Below are 20,574 nucleotides of genomic sequence, written 5' to 3'. Positions count from 1 at the left end.
TGAGAAACTGCTCTTTTCTACACAATCCAGATTTCAAAATATGATTTAAAGCTGTCAGGCAAGCTGTATGACTTGAAAGTGAAATAAAACTACAGCAGAGAAATTCCTGTAGCAGATCGGTTCTCTCTTAAAATTTCTTATAAAAGTTGTGTGATGAAGGAGGACTGGGTTGCAGTGAAGCGTATGTAACACTTCAGTATCTTTCCACAGTAGATTCACCAAATAAGACAGCAGAGAGAATGAAACAATCAGAGAACAATGATGTGATTTAATATTTTTAAAGAAAAGAGATCAGGATGGTCTCTCAGAAATAGTCTGCCTTGGCTATCAGAGGTTTCTGTAAAGAAAAAGTCTGTACTGTGAAGACTACAGGAACACTGAAGCAGAAAATAATCTGTAAGTAATGAAAACTCCTATTTGGAAAAGAATATGGGCTTCTCAAAGGAGAGGGAATAGGCTCCTATTTAGAGAGATTACAAATTCATTATGCAGAGCAAGCCAAGCTAGCTATGAGCTGATGTTGAGCCTGCAGAATCTTCTGGCTGTTGTGGTGGTGCTATGTAGAGGATGAACACAGCACACTTCATGGGCTCAAATTAGTGCACTGAAAGAAGAAATAATTTGTTAAAAGTTATAAGTTTGAATTAACTAAAATATAGAATTCTGACATTCTGAGGCTTAGACCTCACACTAAGATCAGAGCTCACCCACACCTCAACTGTTGTCTCAGTGCAGGACTAAGAGGTAGCAGACTGAGGAGATGCTGGAGGCTGCTGGGTAGATGACTCTTTAGCTACAAGCAGATGTACCCCAGTGAACTGTCAATCCCATCTCCCACTCTCAAGTACCTACAGTCATTTTTACTTTTATAGGGACTTCCAGAAACTTTCTAAATCTTTTAGTAAGGACAAGCATGTCATTTGATTTCAGTTCATCAATCAGTGTCCACTAGTTGTGTCTACTTATCTCTCAAACTAATAGCTATAGCTGTTTTGTTAATTATTCCCATTCCCTTTATTATCACTGAACAAGCATCACAGCTTTAAAAGTTCAGGCTGCAAAAGTTCCTCCTTAGCTTTTTTGTTTTCATGCTTGACTTTGATTTTGAGAATAGGATTATCTTTAGAATCGATTGCAAATGGTAGATTTAGCAATGTCCACAGGGAAGTCCAACCTGAGGAGTAGCTCAGTATGAAGTACTATAATCATTTTGCATCTTAGTAAGCAGATACACTTATGAGAGTCAAAAATGTTTCTTAATCTGTAAAATAGTTACATATTGTTTACGCTTTATGAAATATTCTGTTTCATACTACTAAGCAGTTTATTTAAAGATACAATTTATTAATTTATCCTTCTTAAGTGCTTAGCTATTAAAACACATTTGACGAATGAAATGGTCATGTATTTTCAGCCAAGAGAGTATTCTCAGTATTATTATGTCTGTATTATTAAAATGTACATTTCCTGTTCCTTGATTGTCCAATTATTTTATAAAGATTTTTGAGGAATACTTTTGGGACTATTTTCTTTTTTGGACTTTTTTTTCTTTGACTATGTTCCTCTTCCACATAGCACCACCACAACAGCCAGAAGGTCCTGCAGGCTCAACTCTCTTATTAGCACTTGTAAGAAATGTGGTCCCTAATGAGACTTGATGTGGTCAAAGTTTTCTATGGTTTTATATGTTTTTTATGGGATGAAGCCTACCCATTAGTATTGCTCAGGTAAGGGAGACTACAGCCATACGGTCCATTAGCTGATTTTAGGAGGTGCTGAGGAGCAGCACAACAAGCACCAGCAGCTGGTGCAGGGAGGCTGCCCTGTCTTTCCCAGTGACATATTCCCGCTTTCCAGCACTCCCTGGTTTAGGCACGTGTGGGAAGACAATGAAGAAGCACAGGCCAACTCTTCACCACATTATATCCTTTCATCACATCAGGGGAGGTGATCAAAACGCGATGGTGATGCAGGCAGGCACAGTGGGTCAGTCTCCATCCCAGGGGAAGCAGGAGGCCGCTGACAGTGCACGGGGTTGGGAGGGCTCGCCTTTCTGCAGCTGGGCCACTGCCGCCAGACCACTGCCTTGTCCAGTTACAAGCTCAGGGACAATGGGCCTGAGCCTGAGCCCAAGGCCAGTCACACACTGGGAGGGGGTTAAATTTTGATGGGTCCTGCACTTGGGACATAACAACCCCATGCAGTGCTACAGGCATGGGGAAGAGTGGCTTGAAAGTGGCCTGGTAGAGAAGGACCTGGGAGTGTGGGTTGACAGCCGGCTGGATACGAGCCAGCAGTGCCCAGGTGGCCAAGGCGGCCAGTGGCATCCTGGCCCCTATCAGAAACGGTGTGGCCAGCAGAGGAAGGGAAGTGATTGTGCCTGTGTACTCAGTGCTGGTGAGGCTGTGCTTGGAATACTGAGTTCAGTGTTGGGTCTCTCGCTACAAGAAAGACATTGAGGTGCTTGAGTGTGTCCAGAGAAGAGCAAGAAAGCTGGTGAAGGGGTTTGAGAACAAGTCTTACGAGGAGCAGCTGAGGGAACTGGGGTTGTTTAGGCTGCAGGAAAGGAGGCTGAGGGGAGACCTTATCGCTGTCTACAACTGCCTGAGAGTGTAGCAAGGTGGGTGTTGGTCTCTTCTCCCAAGTGACAGGTGATGGGAGAAGAGGGAATGGCCTCAAGCTGTGCTAGTTCAGATTGGACATTAGGAAAAATTTCTTGCCCGAAAGGGTTGTGGGGCACAGGCACAGCTGCCCAGGGAGGGACTGGGTCACCATCCCTGGAGGGATTTAAAGGATGGGGCATGAGGTGCTGGGGGATGTGGTTTTGTACAGGACAGGTGCGGCTGGACTCGATGATCTCGAAGGTCTCTTCCACCGAAGGATTCTAGCGGGACGTGTCCCTGCCCATGGCAGGGTTGTTGGAACTAGATGATCTTTAAAGTCCCTTCCAGCCCAAACCGCTCTATGACTCTACAGCTCCATCAATTGGGTCAGAACTGCCCAGGAGACACACATTCCCCGCCCCGCCCCCGGATGTGACGCCAGCGCAACCGGAAGCGCCGTCGGGAGCCGTAAACAACCGCCGGGCTTCCATCTTTGCTGAGCCCCGCGCGGACCATGGGCGGCGTCCTGGGCCTCTGCTCCCTGGCGAGCTGGGTAAGGCGGGGCGCAGCGCCCCGGAGCTGCCCCCTCACACCCCCGGGCCTCGGGTACCCCTTCACCCCGCCTTGCTCTCGCAGGGGCAGCTGCGGCGCTGTCTCCCCGCTCCCTCAAGCTGCGAGGCTCCTCCCCGCTCCCACGGGATGGCGGGATGGGGAGGGGTCGTCGTGGCCCCCCACTCCCGGCTTTCCTGGCGAAGCCGTTTTGCAGGGCGATGCGGAGCTGAGTCGGAGAGGCCGGGCTGCTGGGCGCCGCCTCGTTTGCGTTATTGAGGGGGAGATGTTGCTATGTTCGCTAAAATTATGGGATCATGGGGTGGTTTGGGTTGGAAGGGACCTTAAAGAACGTCCTGTTCCTGCCATGGGCAGGGACAGTTCCTACCAGATCTGGCTGCCCAAGGCCCCATCCAACCTGGCCTTGAACACCTCCAGGAAGGGCACATCCAGGACTTTTCTGGGCAGCCAACTCCAGTACCTCATCACGCTCATGGTTAAGAATTTCTTCCTAATGTTTACTCAAAATCTCTCCAATTTAAAGACATTAAAATTCCCTTTTCTCAACTCTGTGGAGGAGTCTAAAGAAATGCTTATGAGTTACTTTCTTTTAGGAAAACTAAAACTCGCCTGCTTCCCTGTTTTTAATGATTGTGTTTAATTCCTCTTTCTTATGGCTTTGTCTTGAGCAACTCCACCCTTTGTAGCATCTTTGTCTTATGGAAGCATCGTTTTCTCATTGCACAGCAGACCGTGGTGATGTGTCACCACCATGTTAAGCATGATGGGGTCATTTTTCTCAGTGAAAAATGCTTTGGTATGCTTTTAAAACTGTTGGCGCTATGCAGAAAAACAGAGAGGTTGGTAGAGATCCTGCACGGCAGTCCTCTTCTTGATTGGGTCTCTGCTGTCTTATCCGTAAGTGATATGTCATTCCAAGTCTGGTTCTTATGCAAGTACACACATCCAGGTGGGTTGTGACTCTTTAAACGTTTGTGTTAAAGTTGTCAGTGGTATTGTGAAAACCTGTATTTTTCTGTACCAAAAATACCGTACTGTGCTTGATTAATTAAAATTGTATCTATTAACACAATCCACATGCACAACATGGTTTAAAACCTCATATTGGTTCAAGTGAACTTCAGTTCCCCAAGTACAGAATATTTAGTTAGAGAGATAATACTTAATTCCTTAATCTTCTATACAGAGTCTATGAAATGATTATAGAATTGGTAAGTCTGCATAAGCTAGGGTTCCAGACTGATATGCATGTAAATCAGTGTCTAGACGACTGATAATATCCTGTTAACGAGCTACTGTCAGTGTTCATTTTGCTTTAATTAACATTTTAAGCACTGCTTAGTGGATTAGCCAGTTAGGCTTTAATTAGTAGCTGAATAAAGTTAACGTTAACATTCTTAATTTTTGTCAAATACTAACTATAGGTTTTAATTCAAATATTTGAGTTAATACATATTGCATATTCACGTGCATAAGCAGCCTTTCTGATAACTGGCTGGTGTTTATAGTGCATGAAGAATCACTGTATACCTGTTCTCGGCTTTGTGTGTTTGTTTCTGTACAGAGAAATTCAGGTAATGGTTTTTTATCTAGAATGATTTACATGAGCGTGTAATCTTGACTAAGTCAGATTTACTGTGAGTTGCTAAACTCTATCTCATTCTTTAAAGTGCCCAAACAAATCGCTCTGTGTGTGTGTTGTTGATCCTGCCCCCCGGCCTTAAAGTGTTGATTTTCTTTCCACATTTAAAACCACAGCTAATCAGCACTTACAGCCTATATGATAGCTCTTATTGGAGAAATCCCTCTGGCTGCCCTCTAAGGTTATGTCAGTATAAACACCATTTGTGGCTCTGAAAGAGAAGTGCACTGTGATGTTGCAGGGGAACCCAGATGTTTGTAATAGTGAGGACTGTGCCATGGCCAGAAAAACTACTCTTTTTGTCTGGGAAGACACTGTTGCTGGTGTTGCTTCAGCTGTTTAGCTTCTCTGTGCAAGGCTGCGTGTTGTGCCATGCAGAGCTTCTCTGGGTAACGGACCTCGGCATCTGGCCTCACAACTCTGTTTCTTGTGGATTTCATCTGCTGCTTGTAGCTTTGCCTTATACCACATTGATCAGGGAGTGTTTCAGTTTAGCGTTTTTAAGAGCAAAGATAAGCCTGTCAGAGATGAGGCTGGGATAAGGGGAAGGCCTTAAGAGCACTGTCATCTCACCAAAAATCTTCTGATCCTGACGACCTAGATTAGTCAGGCACTGCCGTTTTGACTCTGCTGGGTCTTTCCTTTATTGTATTCTTCTCTGAAATAGCTCAGCTGCTGTTTTGCTGGATTTAATGCTCTGTCAAGGCAAAGATCTTGATTGAATCGGTTCCTTTAAGCATATGAGTAGGGATGATGTAGCTAAAACTTGACTAGGCCCAGCAGGGCGGCTTAGTGTGTTTGTGAATATTTAATTCAGTGTATAATCATTTAGTCATCATCCCTGTAAGAAGATTGTTTGGTATTAAAAATGTGTTCTTTGTGCATGAGGGGCAGTAACACTTGACTTTCAGTGGTTTTGAGAGGTTTTTTTTCTCCTCTCTGCAGTATTCACCTTGTCATGTGTTCCTCCTACAATTTCTGCTGCCTTTAGAGAACGAAGTGACTAGTTTGGCAGGCGTTAATTAACTTGTCTGCCCGGCTTGCTGCTCCCAGAATAGGTGTATGGGTCATCTTTTCTTATCTTCCCCGAGTGAGCGCCACTGAGCTATTCTCTTTTCTCAGAAACACACAGGGATGTGAGTTGGTTGATAGGTCTGAAAGTTGCTAGAGTGTGATATATAGGTTTATACCATTGTGGCTTAGTGACTGCTGTCTGAGCTTCCTTAGTAAAACAAGCTTAAAACTAATTGCAGAGTAGCTCTGTCTTCATTGATGACTAAACTGGCCTTCACCTGTGGAGTTCAATATTAAGCTTTGATCTGTGTAGTAGTATCTTACTGTTTGTAAATTAATATTTTGTTGTAGGAGACCTGCTTTGAATTTAGGAAGAAAGTGACACAGACTGTCTTTGTTTCCTGTAAACTCAATTCCTTGGGCTAAATGCTCTTCCCGTCTGTTGTTTTTGAAGACTGTTACTTGTTAGGAGTGTTTTTGCTGATAGTATAAAGCTGTTTTATTGGAATGATATAGACTGTATTCTGTCTTGACAAAAGAAAGAGGGACTTGGACTGTAATGTGATTGATCTCTTGTAGAAGAGCCCAACTTGTATAAATAGTATCAGTTATCAATAGATGTGTCTTGTTTGGAGACCTGCACAGCTTGTAAGGATCAGCTACTTGGGAGCAAAATGTTCTAAAAGTTAGTGTCAGAGCTCAGACTCTTCAAGGTGTATTGCCTTGGTAGGATATAGTGTTTCCTGGTGAGATGGAGACAGTCGTGTTTATTTCAGCCACTGTGAGCCTCCCATATCTCTAGAAACATCCAGGATACATGTGTTCCTCCTGTGATGCACTCAGGAGGAAGTTGCATGAATTACTTCAGTATTTAACAAAAAATTTAACACAGGCATTCTCCAGAGAAGTGACTTATACCAAATGGTCCTTGGACCAGTTTTTCTGCAGCAGATGAACCTTGTTTCATGTCCTGCTTTGCCAAATTCAACCTTTTATTCAATAGTACTTAAAAAATATTAATGAAGACAGAATTAGTTAAGTAATTTTTGAACTAATAGAATAGAAATATTCTTCAGTAGAAGGTTTACTTGTGTGTGTAGGAAATAGCATAATGCATTAGTACTGTAAAATCCTGATACATCCTAAGTCAGTATTTGCCATACATTTCCTCCTTACTAAGCGTAGATGTCTCAATATAATTGCTTGCAGTCATAGAACAGCCCAGATTGGAAAGGACCTTGAAACATAACCTGGCCCGGTCCAGCTGTTCATGGGAAAAGGTGCCTAAATTAGATTATTTCACATCCTGTCCAGTTGTGTCTTGAAAACCTTCAGTGATGGAGAGTCCACCACATACCTGGGGCGACTGTTGCAGTGAAAGATTGTTGTTACTGGAAAAAAATATATTCCTTGTATCAAGAGAAACCTCTCCTGAAATCAGTGCTGTTGTGTTCGTTATGCTGTAATGATACTGAGTGGAGGAGGTGGTAAAAAAAGCCAATAATAGTCTTTAACATACTGTAATAGTTGCAATGAAAACTTTCACTTTTTTAGTAAGTCAAACTTAATAGTGAGGTTTGCCAATTTAAAAATGATTCTTAAGCATAGTGGAGTGAAAATTCTTGGCTCTTCCATCCTCGGAGAGGAACACAAATATGTAAAGAATACAAAGGAATTATTTAAAAGACCCTGTGTGTAGGTCTGGTTGAACTTGTAAGAACATGTAATCTGAGCCTTTTCCTAAGGGCTTTTCAGGAGGCTGCTAAGAGTATTGTGGCTGTCTGCTCTTCCCTGCAAGCCCTGGGTCCTTTCCGGTAGCAGCAAACTGCTGGCATTTTTGTTCTCATATGACTAAGCTTTGAATAGCTCTCTCTGACACATACCAGTCATACTGGATGATTGATGTGCACTGGTCATGTGGCTGTGTAACTAGTCATGTTCTTATGTCACTGACTGGGTGTCTTTGGCACAGTGATGAACACCTGTGGCTTTTGTCATGTTGTGGAGGTGTCCCTACATGGATGTTTGGGGGGAAGCTGGGGTTTGCTGCAGCTGAATACCTTTGTAAGAGGTGTTCCATGGTCCGTTGTAGCTCGGGTAGGGCATTGCTTGCCTGGTAGCGTTGCCTTAGCTGTAAGGTATGTGACTTCCAAAATGTAGCTGTTAACTGCTTTCTGGGATATTGTCTTCTAGGGAAAATAAACTATTTGTAAATAGGAAAAAAACCCGCAACAATCCACAAACACTTTGAATGTACCTTTCCTCTTTTGGCTTATGCTTACTTGTGGAATCTTGCCCTTCTTTCACTTCCTGAATTGTCACTCAGATGAAGTTCTTATTTATTTATTTATTTATTTGCTCCCTTTCCTTCTTCCCACAGTTTTCTGTTTGAATTGAATACAGGTAACTTGTATCTTAATTTTTTTCCCTTGCAGTATTACAGCTGTACAGCAACCCATCCACTTTTGCCGGTGGTGATATGGGAGCTGTGTGTTTGCTTTGGTCTTGCGGTTTGTAATTTTTTACATTGCATAAGTTAATTTTGCCAGGTGACAGAATCATGTGACACATCAGTAGCTGCTGAATACACAATGATTTGCAACCTAAACATTAGGCTATTTTACCTATTGTTTGTGCTCCAGTAATATTTGTGGCCTCAGTGAGGATGGTGACCTTACTCTGCCAGATACTGAAAGTGAACCTAGATCCACGTTGCACTCAAAATTTTCTTCTGCGATGTATTTTTTTTTAATCTCTGCAGCTGTGTAAGGAAGGGTGTAGTTGTGAACTAAAATCAATCCTTGTATCTCATTTAGCGGAAATGAAATAAAATTCAAGAGAAGAAAAGAGCCTGAATCCAGTCTTTTATTTCCTCTGAATGGATAAATGATTACTTCTGACATAGCACTAATTTCACTGAACAGTGGTGCATTAGGAGGCACTGCCAAGATCCTTAGGAAGCTGTGTAATGTGTTGCAGCAGTTTAGTCTATGCTAGTGATGAGATGCATAGGATGAGTCATTTTCTATCATAACTTCTGCACAACTTGGTTAAATATTGAAATCTAGTCGTGCAAAACCTTTTACTTACTTTATGTTCTGTGTCTTGTGTTAGATACCATGCTTGTGTGGAAGTGCCCCATGCCTGCTCTGCCGATGCTGCCCCAGCGGAAACAACTCCACCATCACTCGGCTGATTTATGCATTCTTTTTACTCCTTGGTGTGAGTGTTGCTTGTGTGATGTTAATACCAGGCATGGAAGAGCAGCTGAAAAAGGTCGGGTTACTTCTTTGCTAACAAGTTTGGTAGAACAAATGTCACTGATAATTGTAAATGACATCTTGGAAGCATGGATTTTATTTGGAAATACATGATTGTGCTGCCACCTGTGCTTCACAGTCACTATTAATTTAATTGTAGATCAAATAAAGAAAAAATTGTGAGACAGTCACTGCATAGATGAAAAGCACTATTTGGAAATGAAGTTGCGCTTCTTCTTTAATAGCTCAGACCAAAATCCATGAAATCTTGTATCAAGCAAGAAAGTGATTTATGTATGTGTCTTAAATTTTATACTAAGTTGCTTGTTTGTGGCACTTGATTGATTTTGATTGGTGTTATTAAAAGAATGAAAGAATAACCACAGTCGAAGATGTCTTCTAGTTTCATTGTGGTGTACTAGATAAAATTTTATTTTCAAGTCTGCACAAGTGTAACAGATAATTTTCAGTAATGATAATAGTATACTTTTCAGTAAGGGTATTAGAAATTTCTTACAGGATTTTTCAGTTTATAGTTATATGAAGTTATAATAATGATCTGAGTTGTACATGCTTTGATTCAGTTAGTCTCAGTTTTGCTGTCTTTAATTTCTTTTTTCTAGTAGATGTAGTAACTTCTGTTAAGCTTGCTTTTGATGTTTTTACCCCCAAGTGGTTCAACTGTAAATGTTTATTTCAGTGTGATATAGTAACTACATATAGCTTCAGAGAGACACATTTTAGTCACCTAGGAAAGAAAATTACGGTGTTCTGGAGCATGAATTAACTTCAAAAACATGTTATTCATATCCTGGTAGTGACTAGAAAGGATGCTCTCAGCTGTTTCTTGTGGCAGTTACAGATACCTCTAATTGGTTCTGATTACTTTTTTTGGGAGGCTGTTACTGTTTTAAAGAACTATAAGCAGGCTGCTTTCTCCTAGCGGTGTCGTGAAATTGATAGTAACTGTCAAGAAAAATTTACCAGATCCCAGACCTTTTATATATGTCCTGAATCAGATCAACAAGTGAAAATTGCATTGTTTTAGAGTTCTGAAATTGCTAGTAACACCCCACCAACACACTGGTAATAAAATGTATTTTTGTTTTTGTTTTGAATTTGCCTATCTAGGATTTTTTTCCTTGAATGTGTTTAATATTCTGATTGGATGTAACTAACAATACAGCCCTTTAGTATCATATTTTCTGGCGACGTTAATAGTTGCATAATGTTGCAGTATTAATGAGTTATATATTAATGATGTAGTAATATATATTTACTCAGAGAAGGCCTTTTACAGAGCACTGAAGTGTCTCGTATTTATCACAGATTCCTGGATTTTGTGATGGAGGGATGGGAACAACTATTCCTGGTGTGCATGGCCACGTGAATTGTGATGTACTAGTTGGTTACAAAGCAGTGTACCGTGTGTGCTTTGGTATGGCCATGTTCTTCCTTCTCTTCTCCTTATTGATGATCAAAGTGAAAAGCAGCAATGACCCAAGAGCAGCAGTGCACAATGGGTAAGTATAGAAATGAGAACTGACATGGGTGGGGAATGTGTGTATGAGATACAGCTCCTGTGAAAGTAAAGCCAAAGGCTGAGCACACTGGTTACATTTACTGTTCCACAAACAAAAAAGTTCACAGTAGCTAGAGGAAGATTGTTTCAGTAGAGGGAATTCTAAGTTATTAAGTTCTCAAACATGGCAGGTTAATTTTTGTAAGAGGAGAAGATACACGTGGCTATCACTTCAGGCTCCAAGAAGTATGACAATGGATAATCTTTCCAGAGGTTTCCTAAAATTAGAGATCCTGCTTTTGTCCAAAGATGACAGAATTCAGAGATGAATAATGATATTACACTTCATTCTACTGAGATTTTTTTTTAAACAAACTGAAAGATTAGAAAGTCTCATCTGTGCTCTACGACTTGCATTCCTCTTAACTAGGACGTTTGTAAGGGTGTGCTCTTTTCTGAACAGTGCTCTTTTCTGAACGGTTTTACTTTTAAAGATTGTAGCAGTTACATCTATATAGATATATTCTATACCTGTTCCCTCTCTGCTGTCTTGTCTTCAGTCTCCCATATGCATAAAGAAGAGTGAGTTATGTATTTAGTTTGAGCTTCCTTTTGTACTTCATTATAGTTGGAATTATCGGGTGGAAGATAATCGTGGAATTTCAGCTTGCAGGTTGATGCAAGTGGTGTTTTTCATCCATGTTCAGCCTATGTGTAATGTAGCTTCTTGGATGAGGGAGGTGTGAAATTTTATAATAGGGCATGGCACTGAACAGCATGAAACCATTTGTGGTGCCTGATCTTGGTGGTCACAGTGATTGCTTAGACGACTGCTTCTTCAAGGTGGCTATATATAGCAGTAACTGTGTACAACTAGGCCATAAAAACGAGGTCGTGATTTTATTTTATATTTGCTTTAATATGCTTAAACATTTCTAGCTTAAAATGAGAAAAAAGGTCAAATTATTTCTGTAGTGGAAAAGAAGATAATTAAGGCTGAGCAGAAGATTGATTTGTTTACTTCTTTTGTCTCAAGAAAATGAGGCTGGATACAGTGTTAAGGTGCATTAGCAGCAGTAACTTGGTTCAGCCTTTCCCTCAGCTCTGCTTTGTTCAGGAGAGCATTATTGTTACAATTAAAAGGAAATGGTTCAGATACATTCCATATCAACACTGTGGTTTTTTTTAACAGTTTAAGATGGCTTTTACATGATGTGGAATCTTTTAACCCAAAACTGCTTCATAAGTGCTTGGGATCTTCTTAGAGTCATAGAATATAGAATCACTAGGTTGGAAAAGACCCACTGGATCATCAAGTCCAATCATTCCTAACAGTCCTTAAACCATGCCCCTCAGCAGCTCATCCACTCGTCCCTTAAACATCTCCAGGGAAGGTGACTCAACCACCTCCCTGGGCAGCTTGTTCTGGGACCTTATCTGTAGTTGTGCTCTCCAGTACAAATTTTGGTACTACTTATGCAACACACAGCAGTTTACTCTTCTTAACCAGTCTAGGGTCAGCACTAGAATGAAAGGAAAACTGATATTTGGTAATGGTAACTGGTAAAATATTAAATAATGTTGCTTCCAACAATTTTGTAGTAACTAGTTGCTTCAGTAGTATGCATTACAGGTAGTTTTATGAAAACCACAGCTTTTGGTTTTTGAAATTTTAAGTGTCTTCGGTAATGCCTTGCAGTGTAGTCGTTCTGTCAGTGATTTGAATTTTTTAGAATATTGGATTTGCCTATGTATTTATACTAATTTCTTACTTGTGTGCAAGTTAAGCCCAGTGATGTGATCTAGTGCAAATGTTCACCTTCTTTGCTTTTGTAGCAGGAGTCAGAACGGTTTCTTGTCTCAGATTAATAATAACAACAATAAAAAAGTTAGTTAGAATGTATTCATGGGATTGTTGCCAGCTTGCAGAGAATGCATAGCAGCTGTAGGTGTTATTTCACGAGTACTGTTTTTGACTGATGTGCACGTTATATGAGGTAGAGTGTTATGATTCCTTAAAGTCTAGAATTGGTGATGAAATTTATACAAACTTGAACATGTTCTTATTTCTGTATTTGAATTGACATGTGGAATTCCATTTTTTTTTTTTAAATCTAGTTGTAGTGGGTTATGTATTATGTCATAAATGTTGTAAGTTAATTCAGTTTTCAAACTGGGTTTAGTCACTTCTCTATATCCCAGTGAATTAGTTCATTTTTCCCGTGTTCTGTGCTTCTGTCATCTCATGTAGTTCCTCTTGCACAGTTAGAATTTACTCCTCTGGTCACTGTCACGTGATTTTAACAGCCAGAAGAAGAGATTAAACATATTTAAAGTATGGGGAAAAAAATGGATAGGAATAGAAAACTTGGAAACCGTGCAAGTGTTTGACATTGCGGGGTTGTGGTACATGTCTTTGAGCTATATTCAGTTTTGAAGTACATGTAGATGGTACTGTGCCTATATTTGGAACTGCCTGTTGCTGTGATCACAAAAAATAGTCTTGACTTTCTTATAGTTCTGGTGGTGCAATGTTTTGATTTGAAGTTCCCTATGAAGGGTGTATTTGTATAAATTCTGTATTTAGGGTGAGCTTGTTGAATCTTCAAAATTTTTTTTTTCCTTGTCTGCTTTCTGGGAAACAACTGGTCTGTTTTGTTTGTCCATATCTTTTACTGGAAAAAAAAATCCAATTCTATTGCACTGCAACAGGGACCTAGAATTTTGTCCTTTTTGTGAAAGTTAAATCCTTTGCTTTTTTCTTGTGACAAATCTTCATCATGTGTAGACCTAAATAACTTGAAGTTAGGTGGAAAGAATCCAGGCTTTTGTATATCTCCCTCCCTCTGGTAGGAAATAGAGACTGGTGGGGAATTCCAGCATAATGTTTTCTGTCATCGTAGGCATCATCCAAATCTTCTTACTTTTTGTTTTTTGTGTAAAGAGCAGATAAGGACTTTTTTAACCATTTTTTTCTGATATGCAAGCAGTTCAATAATCTCACTGCTCTTTTTAAAACTTTCTTAAAAAAAACTCAACTAACAGTTATATTCCACTCTAGCTTCATTTGTAAAATATTGGTAAGTTGTCTCTGGGAAATGTGTCAAACTTAGTCAGTCTAGCACAGTTTAAGCATATTTTGTTGGAGATCTTGGATAGATAAGATCTTTATCCTTCAAAGTAGTGAGTTAAGAATGAGTGAGTTAAAAAAAACGGCTCTTAAGGGTATGCATTTTGTGTACTTTTGAGGTTTTTTTGTGAATTGGATCAGCAGTTACCTGACTTTTTTTTTTTTTTTTTAATTTTCCTTTAGATTCTGGTTCTTTAAATTTGCAACAGCACTTGCTATTAGTGTTGGAGCTTTCTTCATACCAGAGGGACCATTTACAACTGGTGAGGGAATATCGTCTTCCACTGTATCACGGTGCAATCGTAATTGGTTTTATAACAAAACTAAGTGCATGCAGATGTCTTGTAGTTTTTATTGTACCTGTGTGACTATATCACTCTCCTGTGTTTAGAGACATTAGGACAAGGTGGTAGATTTTCTCTAGTTCTGAACTGGTTTTGTTTTATTTCTCTTCTAGTGTGGTTTTATGTAGGTATGGCTGGAGCATTCTGCTTTATTCTTATTCAGCTGGTGTTGCTTATTGACTTTGCCCACTCCTGGAATGAATCTTGGGTTGAAAAAATGGAGGAAGGAAACTCAAGGTGCTGGTATGCAGGTAATGGACTGCACTACAATTGAGTTTTAAATTTTATTGTACTTTACATTAAATAATTTATTCACTGAGTAATGCATTTTACCAGAGTGCAGAATGGCGCTTTGTGCATAGGTATCGCTTTCTCAGAAGATTTAGTTCGGCCCTGTTGTCTTGCTGTCCTTTTGATGTCAAGTTAAATAACAGAGGGCCGGGAGAGGGGCAGCAGCCTCTGAGTAATAAGATATAGTCCCTGGGAGTAGAGCATCCATTTATGATAGTAGAGATGTGGCAATTGTAGGTTTTGGGGTGTTTTTTCAGCCATGGGTTTGTTACATGTTAGCACTGGGTAAAAATAACTACCTGTTACTTCTCCCTATTGAGCTTAAGCATCTCAAATAAGTTTTTTTACTTTCTATCTGACAGTCTGTCATTCTTTGAAGGTTTATGTGAAGTGAAAAGCCAAGATAGTGAAGGAGAGTACAAACCATCTCACTGGATAAATGATATGCTAACGTTAATAAAGTGTTTCACACACACAGAGAATCACTAGGTTGGAAAAGACCTCCTGGATCATCGAGTCCAACCATTCTGATGTGATAATTTAGATATTTCAAAACAGAACACAGCTTGTCTTCGTGCAGCGGCCACTTCACTCTTTAATGTTTTTAATAAGATGGAATTTGGAAGTAGGACTTTTGTTCTGTTGAAGAAGTAATCCTTCAGTTTCTTTTTTAAGCTTTTGGCTAAAGTGTACGTAGCATAACTGATTCCTTCATCCCTGCTCTTCTTGGTTGCTGTTTGAGCACTGAAGAACCAAGTGTGGCTTCAGGCTTCCCGTTTATTGTGTTCTTTCCTTTTAACACCTCAGAATATTGAAAACTACTTACTTCCTTTATATTTCAGTGCTCAGAACTGCTCTCAGTTCTTTCAGTGTACACCATATCCAAAACCTGATAGTCATGGAATATTATTTCAGTTTTAATACTCTCCATTATTAACCAGTTTAACTCTTTTTGTCTCTTTTCACAGCTCTGCTGTCAGCTACGGCTGTCAATTATCTGCTGTCTCTGGTAGCCATTGTCTTGTTTTATGTTTATTACACTCATCCAGAAGGTTGTTCTGAAAACAAGACATTTATCAGTGTCAATATGCTGCTGTGTATTGGTGCGTCTATAATGTCAATTCTGCCAAGGATTCAGGTATAGTTTTTATTCTGTTACCTGTTGGTTTTTTTAATATTATCGGTCCCTGAAACTTATAATCATGCCTTAGATCTTTTTAATTGCCTAACTTGCTGTTTTGTGACTTCTTTGTATAGGAATCTCAGCCGAGATCTGGTTTGCTGCAGTCTTCTGTGATCACAGTTTATACGATGTATTTGACTTGGTCAGCTATGACCAATGAACCAGGTAAGTGTAGTAGTAGTTGGTACTGCAACTGTTTGGTTGTCAAACTTGTTTTCTAGTGGTAGAATTCTTAAAGCTTAATATGCAGAGCAATTTTTTTTATTTTTTTTTGCATCTGATTACACGTAATGCAACAGTAAAGGAGTTGATCCATTATCTTATATAAGTTTAAAATCCCTTATCTGCTCAAAGAGACATTTATATGCCACGTACTGTCATTTGCCTGCTTTAGAGAGTCTCAATAGACTGAAATTAAATTTAAAGCTTTTTTTACTTGACTGTCATGGTCACAAAGTTCCTCTCTATTGCCACATGTTCAGTGTGGAATTGTACTGTGGATATATATTCTGTTGTTGTTTTAAATAAGTTCTAATGTAATTTCCCACCCCAAGACAGGCGCTGTAACCCAAGTCTGCTGAGCATCATTGGTTACAACAGCACCATTGTTCCAGTCCAAGGTCAGGTAGTTCAGTGGTGGGATGCGCAAGGAATTGTAGGACTGATTTTGTTTTTGCTGTGTGTTCTCTATTCAAGGTAAGAGTAATTTAAAAAAAAATCCTATTAACTTTTATTACTGCTGATTGTCAGATATTAAATTGTATTTATTTGTTAAGTGTATTGTGTTTTTTCCTGTCAAATACAGCATTCGAACATCCAACAACAGCCAAGTTAACAAGCTGATGCTGACCAGTGATGAATCAACACTGATAGAGGATGGAATGCCCAGGAGTGACGGCTCCCTTGATGATGGAGATGATGTTCACCGAGCCATAGATAATGAGCGGGATGGAGTTACTTACAGTTACTCCTTCTTTCATTTCATGCTTTTCCTGGCATCACTGTATATCATGATGACGCTTACCAACTGGTACAGGTATTTACATTTGATAATATATTGTGCTAATAATAAACATACAGGATGCTCTTTTTAGCTGGACAAGGTGTGCATTGTGTGCTGAAAGGAATGTAGGTCCTGAATGGGCTTTCTCGAAGTATGCTATTTGATCTACATTAAATAAATCATATTTGAAAATTGGAGTAATCAGCCTTGTTCCCAAGTAACTGTCATGTTTTCTAGGGTAATTTTCATGATCCACTGGACTGCAGAAATATGTCCCGTGAAGTGAATAAGAGAGACTCTCTTAAATTTTATGAAAACTAAAAATAAGTAAGCACCAGACCTGTGTCTGACACAGAGCTGGAAAAAGGAGAGGTAGAACACGTTATATTAGCAGGTGGAGGGAGGTGATCCTGCCATCTATTCACTCTGGTGACACCACAGGTGGAGTGTTGGGTTCAGTCCTGGGATCTGCAGTACAAGGCAGACTTGGACAGAGAGTTCAGCAAACAAACATTAAGGGACTGGAGCATCTGTCATATGAGGAAGGGCTGAGAGAGCTGTGACTGTTCAGCCTGGAGAAGGGAAGGCTCACGGGGGTCTTAACAATGGGTATAAATAAAGGGAGGGTATAAAGAAGACAGAGCCACGTCAATTCACTGGTGTCCAGTGACAGGACCAGAGGCAGTGGCCACACACTAGAACATAGGAGCTTCCTTCTGAACATCAGGAGCTACTTTTTTTTTGTTGTAACGGTGACTGGACACTAGCACAGGTTGCCCTGGGAGGTTGTGGAGTCTCCATCCTTGGACGTAATCAAAAACCATCTGGGAATAGTCCTGGGTAGCCTGTTTTAGGTGTCCCTGCTTGAGCAAGTGATTGGACCAGATGACCTCCAGAGGTCCTCTCCAACCTCAGCTATTCTGTGATGGGGTCTGTAGGGGAAGGAGACTTAGTTGTCTGCTCCTTGAAAAAACCCTTACAATAAAATAGTCCTCATGTGTGTGAGTTGTCATTCAGGTAGTCTTTCTGCTCTGTATGTTTTTTAATATTCTGTTAAAAGCTTGAGCAGATATTCTCCAGAATTTAAAGAAAAAGCTGTCACTAATAATTTGTAAAAGGATGGTTTGTGTCACACTAAAATAGCAATACTAGAAAGGGGTTTTCTTCAGAAATAACTCTTAATAGATAGTCTTGCTGTGGATGTGATTTGTGGTCCTGCTTGGGTCAATATGACATCACGATTATTGGTTCTTCCAGCTGTTGGCAAGGTGAAATGCATTATTTGTATCTATAAATGCTGTCCCTTTCCTGCCATTTTACAGATTTGATTACAGATTCCTTGTAGTTATTGCTGCTTCTTGACAGCTTCTCTTAAGTATTTTTCAGGCTGCTGTTACTTTCCATCTTTCCTTTGACAGCAGCTGACAAATTGTGTTCTTGTACAAATTGGTGTGAACTGCCTGGAAGAAGGGTGGAAATGTCCTTTGAGATGTGGAGTTGAAGTGAAAATGATTTACTCTGAAAATAGTTCTGAAGAGTGGCTTACCATGCAAGTATGTCATGCTGAAACAAAAATTGTATATTATATTTTTTCTTTTTTTTTTTCTTTCACAGTCCGGATTCTTCTTATGAGACAATGACCAGCAAATGGCCGTCTGTCTGGGTGAAGATATCTTCCAGCTGGATTGGCATCGTGCTGTACGTGTGGACTCTGGTTGCTCCGCTGGTTCTTACAAACCGTGACTTTGACTAAGCAGTGCTGCTCTCTAGGGAGATTGTGTTAGCTTCACTGTTTCTTTGAAGCAAACAGTATTCCAGATAATAGTGCAGTTGTAAATACGTGTGTGTGTGCGCGTGTGTGTGTGCGCACGTGCTATCCATGTAGTATACCCTGCTTTATTCTGCATGATTACATTGAATCATGTCTTTTGTCATTTCACTTAAATGACTTTTTCTAGCTGAGCTCAGTGACAATTGCTAGAATGATGATTTTCATAGGATTACTCCTAGATTGAGTGCTTCAGGAGCAGTAGATATCAACACCTTTTGAAAGTAGGTTTATCCCCTCAGTTGCTTTAAAAAGTTGTAGAGGAAAAAAGTGCAAGTGTTAGTTAGGGTAACAAGACAGTATTAGGTCAGGCTTTGCAAGCAGAGGAGGGGCTGCCTTTGATAATCCCTGTTGCCTTGATTCTGAAGCCAGTCTTGAGTAAGTATTGTTAGACTCAAAATAGTGCATGCTTGGAGTTTATTGGACATCTTGCCACACTTTGGTACTGACAGCCTGACCTTTTCCCCTGCTGTGGGTGGTAATACCTTTAGTATGGATGTTAAATGCAGAAGCTTGTACCTAACGCTGTGGAGGAGCTGATGTCTGTCTTGGTGCTGTTGGGTCTGATGGGTCCTGTTGCAAACAGGGGGACGGACACTCTGGGGAAAAACATGTTGGTATCGGACGCTAAGAAGCATGTTTTAAGGCACCTGTTTATAATGTGCATCTGTGTACTATTTTTTAAAAGTAGTTTAAATGGGTTAGCTGTGCTGTAATTTATTGCTGTTTTGTGTGCCACTTTCTTTCTTGGCTGAGCTACAATCACAGAGGTTGAAAGGAGCCAAGTGATGAAAACTGTAAGCCCTTTAGTGGAATTACTTTAGCATTGTGGATAAAAAGAAATGGAGGAAAAGGAGCACTGAAATCACAGTAAGTAAAGGAGGCTTGCATTAACTAAGGCTTCAACAAAAGTGTTTCTTAATGTATTGGGGGCTCTAAATTTTGAAATATTCTAATGTATTGGGTATTTTTCTCATTGTCCATTGCTAGAGATGGACTGGAGCATAGAAAGTATAAATCTAGGCATAAGGCAAGGTATTAGGCCGTTTGATTAAAGTACTGTATAGTTCCTGCGCACTTATGAAATCTTAAATGCTTTTGTGCTTGCTGCTTTGACCGAAGTAGGTAAGCTGCATTATTTATATCTGCTAATTGCTAGAGCTTGAGACCAGAGCAGCCTGACTGGGAGTGACCAGAGAGCCTTCAGCAGACATCGTGCTGATCTGTTATCGTGGTGTTTGTACTGTTACTTCCTGTTGCTAATTATTCTCTTAAGCTTTTATTTTAATTCTGCACCTAAACACTGACATTTACTGCAGAAGTCTGACATCTTGGTCAAATTTGTGATGGTAGTGGAAGGACCCAGTAAAGGCTTGTAATAATTTGGAATATGTTGTTACCTTATTAATAAATAAATTTGGATGAAGATGTCCAGTGACTTTTTGTCTCATATGACTGGCCAGATGTGGACAGCATGTGGTTATGTGTTGTAATGTCATCTTTGGATCCTGGGACTTGTCATCTGAGAAGTAACAGCTCCCAGTGCTGCAAAGTACACCTGTAAGGCAGTTCACGGCTCTGTGGAGGATCACACACAACCCCGTGTCAGGTTTTCAGACACTTGTTCTCTGCCCTCTGCATTGGGTCCCCCTGAACACACAAGCCTACTTTGTACTTGTAACCACACTTCTTCATCATCTGTGGTTTCGTATTGCATCTGTGGTTGTTAAGTCTGGGGAAAATTCCTGAACACCAGTTTTAAGACAGCAGTTCCCAAGTACTGTAACAAAACTGCTTGTTGTGGTTTAATCCCAGCTGGCAACTAAGCCCCACCTCACTCTACAGTGGTGAGGGGGAGAGAGAAGCGGAAGCGTAAAAAGGAGAAGTCGGGTTGAGAAAAACGATTAATGGGTAAAGCTAAATGGGAACTCCATTCACTACTTCCCACAGGCAGGAAGTTGTTAGAGCCCTGTTTTCCTGGAGCTGGCTATCGGGTGGAATGGTTATTTGGGAAGAAAAACACCACACCACCATCCCTCCCTCCAAGTGTTCCCCTCTTCCTTTTACACTCATAGAATTGTTAAGGTTGGAGGAGACTGCTAAATTCAAAGTCCAACTAGTCCAGCCTGTTCAGATCCCTCCGTAGAGCCTTCCTTTCAGTAGCAAAACAATAGGTGTATTACT

The 20,574-nt window shown here is 40.3% G+C and overlaps 1 protein-coding gene across 1 annotated transcript; it reads left to right on the top strand.

Annotated features, from left to right (window-relative positions):
* Window positions 1-3,024: 3,024 nt before the first annotated feature.
* On the top strand, window positions 3,025-19,820 carry SERINC1 (serine incorporator 1). Its single transcript, XM_009557241.2, has 10 exons — window positions 3,025-3,156; window positions 8,944-9,105; window positions 10,419-10,612; window positions 13,925-14,004; window positions 14,199-14,336; window positions 15,345-15,514; window positions 15,634-15,724; window positions 16,114-16,255; window positions 16,365-16,595; window positions 18,177-19,820. The coding sequence occupies exons 1-10, from the start codon at window positions 3,118-3,120 to the stop codon at window positions 18,313-18,315; spliced, it is 1,386 nt and encodes a 461-aa protein (XP_009555536.2). The 5' UTR covers window positions 3,025-3,117; the 3' UTR covers window positions 18,316-19,820.
* The last annotated feature ends 754 nt before the right edge of the window (window positions 19,821-20,574 follow it).

Source organism: Cuculus canorus, chromosome 3 (assembly GCF_017976375.1).
Source record: "Cuculus canorus isolate bCucCan1 chromosome 3, bCucCan1.pri, whole genome shotgun sequence".
In the NCBI taxonomy this organism is placed as follows: domain Eukaryota; kingdom Metazoa; phylum Chordata; class Aves; order Cuculiformes; family Cuculidae; genus Cuculus; species Cuculus canorus.
This window is presented reverse-complemented; position numbering and strand designations above follow the sequence as displayed.